Source organism: Vombatus ursinus, unplaced genomic scaffold (assembly GCF_900497805.2).
Source record: "Vombatus ursinus unplaced genomic scaffold, bare-nosed wombat genome assembly UNPS02014811.1, whole genome shotgun sequence".
NCBI classification, from domain to species: Eukaryota; Metazoa; Chordata; class Mammalia; order Diprotodontia; family Vombatidae; genus Vombatus; species Vombatus ursinus.
In genome coordinates, this window is record NW_020954589.1 from 11,478,683 (window position 1) to 11,491,849 (window position 13,167).

Sequence of the window (13,167 nt, forward strand, 5' to 3'; positions counted from 1 at the left end):
TCCCCCTGAACCCTTCTTAAGCATATGTTTTTGTCATCATCTTCTTACCCCATGACAACACTGTGAAGAAAGTACTACATGTATTAATTTTTTTTTTGAAAAAGCAAAGAAACATAAAAACTTAGTGGGAGAGAAAATGGAAAAGGCTTCCAAGTAGGAAGATAGGCTGTGGAGATAGATAGAGTGATAACCAGGCAGTAGTTCAGTCTTTCCTTCCTTCCTCCTTTCTTCCCTTTATTTGGGAAAATTGCAGAGCCAATAAAGAAGTGTGTAGAGCAAATCCTTTTTGAATTTGGTTACTATATGACTTCTTTAATAATTATATTTCTATGTAATAATTTGTACATCTTAATACTAACATTTATATAGTATTTTAGAGTTTCAAAGTACTATCTTCCTCATTAACAAGAATTTACTCAATACCCAATTCTATTCTAGAAGCACTTTGAGGGACACAGTAGAAGTAAAATATACATTATTCCCCTAGGGACCTATATTGAAACTGTGGAAACAGAAGATACACATAGGAAAAAATCAGGTAAGCCTGAAGCAGTCTACAAACAAGTTTGTTATTTAACAGACTGTATGGCAAAACTCTGCAGCCCTTGAACAGAGTTCAGTGGAGGATGTGGTCTGGTGAAAAGTAGTGTATCTACATTGAGAATATGTGGAAGTATTTGGGGACTGGAAATCAGAGTATATGGTGGGGCCTGCAGTTCAGAAACGTTGAAACTTCCTAACTTAAAAAGCCTTAAACCAGATTATAGAGTCCTCTGCCCCAGGCTAGAAAATGCACATTCCTGAGTTTTGCATCCCTACCCACATACTCAAAAGATGATAGCTTTTCATTTGTAAAACACTTTGAACCTTCTTATTTCATCTTGCTGTAATTTCCTTTTCTGGGGTTGAGAGGGTAAGGTAAAGGAAAACAAAAGGATTTTTATAGTGTTTATCCTCTCTAATCTGTCAGACCTACAACCAGCTTGCCAATAACATTTGAAATCCAATCTAATAGGAATTTATTAATGATACTCTGTGTGCAAGGCAATATGTAAGATGCTGAAGATATAGGAACAAAACAAAGCAAAAAACCAGATTTGGCCTTAAGGAGCTTACATTTAACTAGGGGGATGTAAAATATTAACATAGAAGTATATACATAAAATTTGATGAAGAAGAGAAAGAGAACACTAAATCTAAAAGGATCAAGAAAGATTTAAAGGGTAGTACATGAACTGAATCTTTAAGGAAATCAGGAATTCTAAAACATGTAGGTATGCATGAAATATTTTATCATTGAGGCAATGGGAGTCATTAAAGTTTCTTGAACAGGGAGATGACATGGCCAGGAATATTATTTTGCCATATGTATGGAGGAGGATAGATTGGAGAGGGGTAGGGTTGAAAGTAGGAGTCCAATTAGGAAACTGTTCAAATAGTCCTGGTAAGAGGTGATTATGGCCTTAGGAGAAAGGGTTGGATGTCTGAGATGTGGAATGAAAATTGGCAGGACTTGACTACTGGTTGGATATTGTGGGTAAGGGACAATGAAGAGTCAAGAATGACTGTGAGAGGGGCAGCTCGGTGGCGCAGTGGATAGAGCACTGGCCCTGGAATCAAGAGGACCTGAGTTCAAATCCAGTCTCAGACCAGACACTTGACCCTTAGTAGCTTTGGGACCCTGGGCAAGTCACTTAACCCCAATTGCCTTGCGCCTCTCTTCCCCCCCCAAATGTGTGTGGGGGGTGTGGGTGGGTGTGTGTGTGTACATATATTAATATATTACTGTGAGGCTGTGAAAGAAAGTGATGTCCTCAACTGAAACAGGGAGGCTTGGAGGAGGAATTAGTTTAGGAGTAAGATGACTTCCTGTTTGAGATGACATCAGGGTAGCCTTGATTGCCCAGAACTTCTAGAAAGTCTGTTTCGTAGATCATTTTGGACAAAAAATGTTGTTATTTGGTCCTGACCTTAGAAGAGTTAGTTGATCTTTGGCTTTTAGCAATCCTTGGGGATTATTAAGAGTATTTATTCTGTGAAGTCTGGATTCAGTCAAAGGGCTACACTTGAGGACCTGGAGGGCCACATATGGCCTTGAGGCTGCAGGTTCCCTACCCCTGCATTAGGTCAAAAGAATTCTAAATTCTTTTCATCTCGGGTTCCATTGACATCCAGGGCCACCATGATAAGACAATGGATTAGAACTTTGGTAGAGATATTTATGACAATGGGACAGGGCCTCAGTTGTGATGCAGTTTGGGGTTACTGGGAACCCTGAAATGTCAGGGTACAGGGTGGCATCCACCTGGAATGAATTCATGCACTCAAATCATCTTCCAGCCAAGGAGCAGTTTATTGTAATGGCAATAGAATTGGGCAGGATTCCTAGTGAGCCTGCAACTTTATTGGGGTGAGACTGATACTTATATACAAAAAGGACCAGGAAAGGATCTGGATGGAATTAAGTAACTAGTCTGGGGCAGGCCGGGTACAACTGTGAAAAGCATATCAAATAGGCTAATTAGGTGATCTAGGTGGGCTGAGGTAGGCCAGTTGTCTTGTACAGAGGCACCAGTGACTGGGCTGCTGAAATGTATGCAGGGACTGGGTTGCTTTCAAAGACATGGTCTTTTCCTTTAGGGGTCTAGGTTCCATCACCCCATCATTTGCTTCTGACTTCCTTGCCCTGGCTATCTGCCAGACATTGGGTTTTGCTGTCAAATCATTGACTCCTGAGCCATCTCTGAGTACCTGGGAAGAGGACTGGGTTTACTGAAAGTTCTGTGTTCACTTTCTTCAGCCTGCAAATGAATGAAGACTGACCTGGAGACTTTTGAAAAGATTTGACCCAAGTCAATGAATTGTTAATGTACTTGATCTGTAACCTGGGAGTCTTCTAGACTCCTTCTAGAAGGTCTAGTACTATAGCAGGGACCAACAAAAACACAAGCTGTTGTTAAAATGAGACCATATTAAAGCCGAAGGAAGTGAGGAAAGGGCTGAGGGAATTAAATTACCTGGGCCTGAGCCTGAGCCATGTTTTGAAGGTCGCAGCCAAATGGCCTTTTTGTAAACAGCAGCTGGTAAGAAGCAAAACTGGTTCAGATTCGGGGGTTGGGGGTGGAGAGGTGTAGTTTATTGTACAGGATTGTGAAACTGATACGGAGCATTTAGCTATTGGTCCCTGTGGGGCCCAGCTATATACTCTATAGGTCATTTCCTACACATGCTGGCTTCTAAGAGCTAGACTTCTAGCTTATATCCATTCCCTCCAAACCTATACCGGAAGGAAGCCAAGATAACAGTTTGGACTCCACTTCCTTTAGTGTTCTGTTGAATCTGTGTTCCTGCCCAGGGTCTGATGTCCAGGACAGGAATCTCTGTGGAAATTTACAATCTCTGATAAGTCTGAGGCTGACTTCTCAAGAATATCCAGGAAGTTGGCCATTGTTCACTCTTCAGCTCCTGACATTTCCTACCCTGCCCCGACACCACGCATAATTTTTTTTTTCTTTTAAGCAAAAGGGATTCTGAGTTTTGATTTACCTGGTTTTTGTTTTGTTTTATTTGTTTTAAGATAGAATCCTGTTCATTTGGGAACTCTTTGGAATACTAGTGCTTGTTTTTAAGCTTTTGCAAACTGAAAGGAGCCAGGAAAAGTAAGGTGATGGTAGTGGCTTTGTGTTGGCCAGTTACTGCGATTTAAGAGCTTGAGCATGGTATGTGAGAGTGTGGAAGCTTTTTATTCTACTTTTCAACTTCATTTTAAAAGTGGAACTCCAGCACCTAATGCTTCAGCATCCAGAAAGTACTGGTTCAGCTTCTGTGGATGACATCAAGGGACCAGTTTCTTATTATTACAGGCAAAGAAACCTACCTTTCCTGCTGAATTGAAAAATCAAAGAATGAGTTTGTTGCCTAAAGATTTCTTATAAATTAACATTTTTGCAGTGTAGAATACAATATTGTGCTAAACTATCAATCCCACATACTTGGAATTTTTCTACTTGAGGTTTCATCAAGCAGAATTTAAGAATTGGATGGTGACTTCTTTAAGACTAAATACCAGTCTTCTAAAGACTAAATATAGTGAGTGCCAGGCACTTGGCATCCACAGAAAGAACTTTGAAATCAGTAAATCCACAGACCGACTTTGAAATTTAAAAAAAAAAAATGGTTCTAGAAATGAATGTTTTAAGAAAAACTCTTTCTTCCTTCTTTTTTTGAGGGGATGATGATTGATTGATTTATCTAGAGAGTTGGACTGAACTGAACTACAACTCGAGCTTTAAGGTTTGCAAAATGTTTATATTATCTTTCAAAACTCCTGGTAGCCCTTGGTCATAGTAGGACTATAGGCATTATTCCCATTCTAAAGATGAAGGCTCCAAGTCAGAGTTAGGTTAAGGAATTTGCCTAGGGTCATAGAGCCAGTAAGTGTCTCAATATCACTCTAAAACAGATTTTATCCTGGAGGAAATTTAAACAGTGTTTTTAAAATAAGATTTTGGAATGCCCAACTGATTTTATTTATACCTGTTCATTCTATTCTCTAAAACCAGAGATAATTGCAAAGAAGAGCTAAATTCTTAGCACAGTTTATAGTGTGTGTATGTGTTTTATATGTATATATCTGTTACATATTAATTTTAAATGTTCAGTGCATGTATTTATTTAAATGCTACATTTAACACTTTCAGCATAATTACTTGACACTGAGAAAAAGAACTTTAGACTGAAGTTAGATGCTTTTTCTCTCCTGACACTGCCACCGCCCTGGTAAAGGGCCTCATCCCCTCATACCTGGCCTATGGTAGTGGCCTGCTGGTTGATCTCCCTGCCTCAAATCTTTCCTTCAGGATCAAGTGTAAATTTTTTTTTCTTTGGCCTTTATAACCTGGCCCCTTCCTACATTTCCAGTTTTCTAACACTTTATATTCTCTTCCACATAATCTATAATGCTGTGACAGTGACCTCCTTGCTATTCCTTAAAATATTCTTTCCTAATTCCATGCATTTTCACTAGCTGCCCCCAATTTCTGGAAGACTGTTCCTCATCTCTACCTTCTGGCTTTTCTAGGTTCCTTCAAGTGTCAGCCAGAATCCCATATTTTGCAGGAAAGCTTTCTCGGTGTCTTTTAATGCTAATACCCTTCCTCTGAGATTGGCTTTTTATCCTGTATATATTTTGTTTATACATAATTGTCTACATGTTTTCTCCTCCTTTATACGGTGAACCCCTTGAGGGTAGAGAGATTCTTTTTGCCTTTCTTTGTATTCCTAGCACATACCACAGTACAGGGCACATACTAAGCACTTCGTAAGTGCTTTACTTTCTAATCCTGACTCTCTCACAAATTATCAAGTGTTTACTTTCCCTGGACTTCAGTTTCCTACATTGTAAAATGAGGGGTTTGAACTATGTAAGGGACCTCCTTGGTCCTGTCCACTCTGAACTATTATATATTTGAGTGTGAAATTTAAAATCAGTTAAACTGTCTGGGTGAAAACTTGGTCCCTGCCATGGCCATGTTGTTTGGAAAGGTTGATTGTTCAGTAATCCTACTTTCCCTTAGGGTGGTTTAATCCCAGGACCAAAATACTGTAATAAAACCCAGGTGCTTGGAGGAGTGAGACCAGCAGAATGAAGGGAAAAAAGTTCTACTTGAGTTCAAAAAGTTAATTGAACCAGTACAGGTTATGGGAGATGGGGCTAGGAAGACGTTCATGTGGAAAAAACAAGGTTCCAATGGACTATGGGTTCAGCATGAGTTAGTGTGATCAGTGGGAACCAGAAAAGCAAACACCATTTTATGCTATAGTCATAGAAGCTTCATATACTGGAGACCCTATACTGCTCAGAGCACATCTGCAATATTATGCTCAGTTCTGGGTGCCACCATTTTGTAGGGACATTGACAAAGTGGAGGAGATGAGAATGGCCAGGATGGCAACCAGAATACAGGATGATTGGTTGAAAGAATTTGTCATATTTCACCTGGAACCAAGATTTTAGGGACATCATAATAGCAACCTTCAGTATTTTGAGGGTTGACCTCAAAAGGCAGTAAACTCTTGTGCTTTTGTTTCAAAAGGATAGAATCTAGAACAAATGGAGAGAGAGTATAGTGAGGCAGATTGATGCTCAACATAACGAAAATGTCCTGAACAATTAAAGCCAACCCCAAATTGAAAGGATTCCCTCAGCATCATCTTTGACTCATCACTCTCCTTTAATGCCTTCATTATACTGGCCGCACGCCGACCTTCTGCCAGTCGTGCGCCAGTACCTACTTCTCTTAAAAGAAGTACACTACCAGAGTCTTACCCACACCTGGGTCTTCGGTTCTGAGCCGGATCACCACACAGAGACGAGCCATCGGGAGGCACCAACACCAGAGCTTTATTCAGAGGCCAACACAGCAAACCATCATAGTAAGCCCAAACAGCAAGGCCAGAGCAACAGGGCAGGAGCCAGGGGAGCGCACGTGTGTGATCTGACCACGCTTGTTCCTAAGTACCTACTTAGCCCCTCCTCCCCAGCCCGCTACTAGCCAATGATTGTAGGGTCAGATACCGGAAGGGGCTGTCTGAGTTTAGCACACCAAGGGGGAGGGAGTGACGTAGGAGGCCAGGATTGGATACAGGAAGGAGGTATCTGGGATTGACGCATGGACAAGAGTACGTGACCTAGGAAGTCAGACTCAGGAGGGGACTGGGTCAGTGCTGCACAAAGGGACCCAGGAAGTCAGGAAAGTCACAAGAGGCATCTGGGGATGACGTTGCATATAGGGAGGGGACTAAGCAGAGGGAACTCAGTCCTCTGCCATCCCACTCCCACGTGGCACCGCCCCTTGCCTCAGGAGCTCAGGCTCCGACTACTTCCTTGTACCCAGCTTATGTCACAGAGCACTGCCCAATTGCCTCAGGGCTTCTCCGTATCCAGCACATCCCAGTACACACGACTCTGCCTACCACAGCCCCTGCCTTGACTTCCAAAATACCCAGATCCTACCCTACCCTTGCCACAGCACCCAACCTGGTAGCTGCCAACATCAGACAGTCCCTCACACTTCATGTTCAATTAGTTGCCATGTCTTACCAACATCTCTCATATCTTCTTATCTCCAGTCACACAGCAACCAACCTACTTTAGGGCCTCATTATGAAGAGTATTGTGGTAACCTTCTAATTGGTTTCCCTGCCTCAAGTCTCTTCCCATTCCATCTTCCACATAGCTGCCAAAATGATATTCCTGAAGCACTGGATTGACTGTGTCACTCCCCTCCTCAAAAGATCCTAGTATTTCTCTGTGCTTTTAAGATAAAATACAAACTCCCATGTTTGACATTTAAAGCCCTTCCAGACTTATTAAATGTTGCTCCCCTTCATACCATCTACACTTCAGCCAAATTGACCTACTTGCCATTTCTCACATACATTACCTTTCCTATCTCCATGCCTTTATACTAGTTGTCTCCCATGCCTGGAATGTACTCCCTCTCCTATCCACCTTTTAGAATCCTATAAGGCTCAGCTCAAGTGCCATCTTTTACTGAGCCCTTTTCCTAATCCATTACTTCAGCTGCTTGGCACAGCTCCCCAAATTACTTTGTATTTACTTTGTGTATGTTCACATGTTGTTCCCACCAATAGAAGGTAAGTTCCCAGAGAGCAAAGGTTGTTTTTGTCTTTGGATCTGTAGTGCTTAGCACAGTTTCTAGCCCATAGTAAGTGTTTAATAGATGTTGGTGATTGCTTGATTTTATACTCATGGAGGTCTTCATCCCAAATGGAGGACCTGAGAATGTCATAACCAAGATTCATGATGTGAGTTGGTGTTAGACTATACTAACTTTCAGCTCTTATGGCATGGGAAGGTCACTCGATTTGGAATTGAGGATTCTTCTGACCATGAAGGTCTACAATTCTAAAGTCAAATTCATGGTACGATGTGAAAGAGTAGACAAGAAATAGGTTACCATTTTTATTTACATAATTTCTATCTTTTCTTCATCCTTTCCTTTAGCCTCAGTATTAAAAAGAAGAAAGTATCTTTGTCATAGACTACTCGATACTGTCTTATTTATCTTTGAGACTCTCATCCCACTTGCCAAAGAGCTGTAATTCATCCAGACTTATACAAACAGTAACTAAGCTAATTAGAATCTAGTCCCCTTAACATTTATTTCTTCATTTTCGTGAAGCTTAGAGTCACTACTTTAAAAGAGTCTGTTTTTTGAGAGGAAGAGGAAAGAGAATGCTTACAAATGATTATATTTAAATCTGCCTTTCATTTAGATCTGAGTTTTCTTACCAGCTCTGTCATTAGTTCTGTCTTGGACAGTGTTTTTTTTGTGCAATGGAAAAAACCCAGGACTTAGGTCTCTACCAGCTCTAAGTAAAATCACTTTTCTGGACCTTAGCTTCCTTAGAGAGATTGAAGTGGAGTGTTGTAACAGATTTCCAAGGCCCTCCACCTCAAGTCTACCATGACTGTAATGTTCACTAGTGAACCCTGAGTACCTCTTGGGGTAGAGGAACAAGGATTAGAAATCTATTGCAGGTGTTGGGTCTCTGAATTAGTTGGAGTGATTCAGGGAATCACAACATCCCTGGAGCCCCAAACCAGGGCCAATGGTAAGGAAGAAAGTATGGGAGAGCTAGCTAGCAGGACTGAAAAAGTAAGTATAGACCGGCTTTCCTCCCTTCAGTGTAATTTAACAATTTATTAAATACCTACTTTTTTTAAGTACAGGATTGTTATGTTGTAATTGTTCTATGCATTAGAGAATTCCCTGATCAGCAGTAAATATGTCTCCTCCTTTAACTTAACTCTTTATCTGCACAACTAAGTCCAAAGCAATTTCCTAACAAAGAAGAAAAGCCTACATTTTGCCTTTTTTTCCCCCCCAAAGTTGAGAGGAGAATAGAGAAAGCTTTTTTCTTTTAGAATAAGAGGTTGTAAAGAATGTGTAGGTGGGGCAGACTGCCTCAAATATGGCTATTGTCTGAAAGGAAGACTCTTCCTTGCTATGATTAAAAATAAGCAAAAATGGAAAAACCACCCTGTGAAAAACATGGGTGTGTGGGGGTGTATGTGTGTGTGGGGGTGTGTGTTTCCTCCTGGTGTGGCTGCCACTTCTGTATTGGTGACATACTTCCCTCAGGAGGCTGTTTTTCTTCAGTCAGGTTATTGATTTAACATCCCTTATGCTTGCTGGGATTGTAAGCTAGACACACCTTTCCTCCCACTACCCAAATTGTTCTTGTTCTTCGAGAGGTGATCTTCATGTTAGAAATGTGACAAAGGCCCTGCCTCTGGATTTCTGGACAGCATTTGGGGGTGGGGGGAAGAATGAAAGTTTGGAATCAAAATACTCTGTAAGCTGACAACCTTTCTATTGCTAACACTTAAGGAAGGCAGAAGGTGGAGATACTGATGAATTCATCAAGGATATCTACAACAGGGAGTAAATCTGTCAGCAGGTATCTTCCAGGGGCTGCTGCACAGCCTGAAAATTGAAAAACAGTTCTGGATAATGGATTTCAGGGCCAGGCTAGTTTCTGGATGTGAGAGGAAGATTGGGTTACTACTGGCCCACTCTACTCTTTAGGGCTGGGAATACTGCTCAAGGAGAGGCCATTTGGCCTGAGGGAGGGTTCTGTACCTGCATAAATGTAGGAAGGTATTTCTTTTTTTCTCTTATTACCTATCACCAAAGGCCCAAATTGTGTTTATCTGTTTACCGAGGTGGAATTAGCAATAATAAGTAACAGTTCCCATTTGTAGAGCATTTTAAGGTTCAATAATAGTAATAGAAAGCATTTATATAGTATTTTAAGGTTTGCAAAACACTTGATAATTTTTCTCTCATTTTACAAAGCTCTTTCCTTGTACCAACCTTGTAGCACATTCTGCTTCTCTTTCTCTCTCTCTCTCTCTCTTGCAGATGAGGAAACAAACTCTGAGAGATTTTGTGACTCAGATCTTGAGTTTTTAATTCCTTTTTTGAAGTTGTCTCACTCAGGGGAAAAGGCTCCACCAATTTCAACTTGCTGGTTGTATGAGCCTGAATATAAGAGAGCAGTCAGCAAAGCAGCAACAGAAAGGTTAAAGGAGTCTAATTTATTAGACACCTCCTCTGTGTTGGCACAGTTCAAGGCACTGGCTGAGCAGAGAAAAGAAATGTAAGACAATGACCCTTCTCTTTGGAGGTACACATGATACACTTCTCCAGTTAAATAACAATACTGGGCAATAACATGTACCAGGTGTCAAAATGATAGTTCAGACTGTGATGCCTAGAAGAACATAAGCAGAGATGAAGGTGCATCACTGTGCTCTGAAATACAAGCCCAAGTAGAGAAGTGCTTCTTTCCTCGTATATGGGGTTCTTGACCTATGTCAAGAGTTCTGTGTCTCTGAACTCTTAGAAGAAGCTGGAGGGCATTTTGTTTTAGCAAAGAACTGCAAACTAAGAGGCTTCTCATCTGTAGGGGAATGGCTGGACAAATAAGGGCATGTGAATGTAATGGAATACTGTAAGAAATGACAAAAGGGACAGATTCAGAAAAACCTGGGAAGATTTGTATGAACTGATATAGAATGAATTGAGCAGAACCAAGAGTACAATTTAAAAAAAAACAACTTTGAAAGACTTAGGCATTCTGACCAGTGCAAAGATCAATGACAATTCCAGAGAACTGATAATAAAGCATTCTACCTACCTACTGTCAGAGAGGTGCCTTGGAATCAAAGTGAAAAATGAGAAATATATTTTCACATATGGCTAATATAGGAATTTATTTTGCTTTGACTGCATATTTGTTTAAAGTGTTTGTTTATTTGTTTTTTGTTTGTTCCCCCCCCCCCAGACAAAGACAGAGAGAGCGTGTTCAGAAAAACAAAGATGAATATTAAAATACTTTCTTAAAATGAACAGCAGAAAAGATTTGCCTAAGGAAACATTGACAAGCAGGACAGCTTCAAATAGAATTTATTATATATTTGAGAGGAAAGCAAGCAGTATAAATTTACAATTTCAGGGGCAGTCTTTGTTCCATACTCCTTTATATATAGCAATGCTCATTTTGCTTGGTATTTGGCAAATTCAGAATAAACATTTAAAAAAATTTTCATCTGAGAGCAGAATAAAGGGCCCACCTGAGGCTAGGGTGGCTACCATGCAAATTTCTCCATTAATATTTAGATTTAAAGTTGGGTAGGAGGAAGTATGCAAAGGCATATTACTTTCTTTTCCCCCTTCTACTCAAACTTCAAGTAGGAAGGGAAGTAGGAAATAATCCATTTTCTTTTATGTTTGAATACCACTTCAAACCCCACCCGAGAGGACTGATTCTATCTTTCCTGAAATTCTGTGGAGCTTCTGATATCTTAAACATTTCTCTTGCTTGATGGAGAGCTATGCTTTGGAAGAGCCTTGTCCTGTAACTTCCAAGCCTGTATTGTGAACAGATTCTGGCTAGTGTCCCCATGGCAACTCCCATAGGACCCAGTGCCTTAGATTGAATCTCTCTGTGTTGTCCATGGTAGCAACCTAGTGGACTGTGGCATTTCTGTAGTGAGCACTTGCCTTTTTCCATTCTTTTCTCTGCAAGTGTTTTGAAATGTTTATATGCTTTGTCAGAACCTCCCTGGCTGTGGGTGGGGATGGTGTGGATGGAGAATGGAATTCCTTACTTGGAAAACTCCCCTCCATATGCAATGAAAAATCTTCCCACATCTCTGGAGCCAGGCCAGGATTGCACACTCCTCAGAAGTACAAAGAACCAAACAACAAGTTTTAGGGTGCTAACAAGAATCTATTAAATATCTCCAGCAGTTTTTCTTCTACTTTTTTACATTCATATTGAAGCTAAAATATATTACTTGCACCAATATTGAAAGTTCACCAAATTCATCGTTTTTTTTTAAACATCTCTTATGTGCTAAGTGCTAGAGAAAAAACAATCTTTTCATTCAAAGAGCTTATAGTCTACAAGCACCTATTAATCACCTACTGTGTACTAGGTACTGTGCTGGGGAGGGTTAAATATAAAAGCAAAAGCCAAATAGTCCCTGCCTTCAAGAAACTATCATCTAGCCAGGGCAAAAAAAAAAAAAAAAAAAGGAAATAAAAGGAAAAGTACATATATAAGTATTACAAAATATGAACAAAGCATTTTGAGGAGAAGGCCAGCACTGCTATTGGAATCAGGTTGGAAGATGGTGCTTGAAGAAAACTCGGGATTCTTTTTTTAAAATTGTATTTATTTATTTTTAGTTTTCAACATCCACTTTTATAAGATTTTGAGTTCTAAAATTTCCCCCTCTCTTCCTGTCCCACTCCAAGCAGCATACAATTTGATATAGGCTACACATACACAGTCATAGTAAACATATTCCCACACTACTCATGTTGTGAAAGAAGAACCAGAGAAAAAGGGAAAAATCACAAGAAAGAAAAAACAAACAAAAAAAGAAAACAGTATTTTTTGATCTACATTCAAGATTCTTTCTCTAGTTCTTTCTCTGGATGTGGATAGCATTTTCCATCATGAGTCTTTTGGAACTGTCTTGGATCATTGCATTGCTGAGAAGAGCTAAGACTAACAAAGTGGGTCAAAACACAGTGTTGCTGTTACTGTGTACAATGTTCTCCTGGTTCTGCTCACTTCACTCAGCATCAGTCCATACAAGTCTTTCCAGGTTTTTCTGAAGTCCACCTGCTCATCATTTCTTATAACACAATAGTATTCCATTACATTCATATACCACAACTTGTTCAGCCACACCCTAATTGATGGCCACCCCCTAATTGATGGCCACCCCTCAATTTCTAGTTCTTTGTCACCTCAAAAAGAGCTGCTATAAATATTTTTGTACACGTGGGTCCTTTTAGGGGCAGCTAGGTGGTGCAGTGGGTAGAGCGCCGGCCCTGAAGTCAAGAGGACCTGAGTTCAAATCCAGCTTCAGACCAAACACTTGACACTTACTAGCTGTGTGACCCTGGGCAAGTCACTTAACCCCAATTGCCTAAAAAAAATAAAATAAAATAAAAAATTCCCTTTTTTATGATCTCTTTGGGATACAGACCTAGAAGTGGTATTGCTGGAAAACTAGGGATTCTTAAAGATGGATGTGAAACGTGAGGGCATTCCATC

At 40.3% G+C, this 13,167-nt stretch overlaps 1 protein-coding gene across 8 annotated transcripts in view; it reads left to right on the forward strand.

Annotated features, from left to right (window-relative positions):
• Positions 1-13,167, forward strand: part of ANKS1A (ankyrin repeat and sterile alpha motif domain containing 1A) — a 227,921-nt gene that overhangs the window by 167,243 nt on the left and 47,511 nt on the right. For 4 of the 8 annotated variants that reach the window (XM_027876318.1, XM_027876317.1, XM_027876321.1 and 1 more), the window contains one exon: positions 488-538. The exons of the other annotated variants lie outside the window; for them this stretch is intronic. In XM_027876318.1, the coding sequence (XP_027732119.1) occupies positions 488-538 (51 nt within the window). The remainder of the gene's footprint in view (positions 1-487; positions 539-13,167) is intronic. 8 annotated transcript variants of the gene reach the window in all.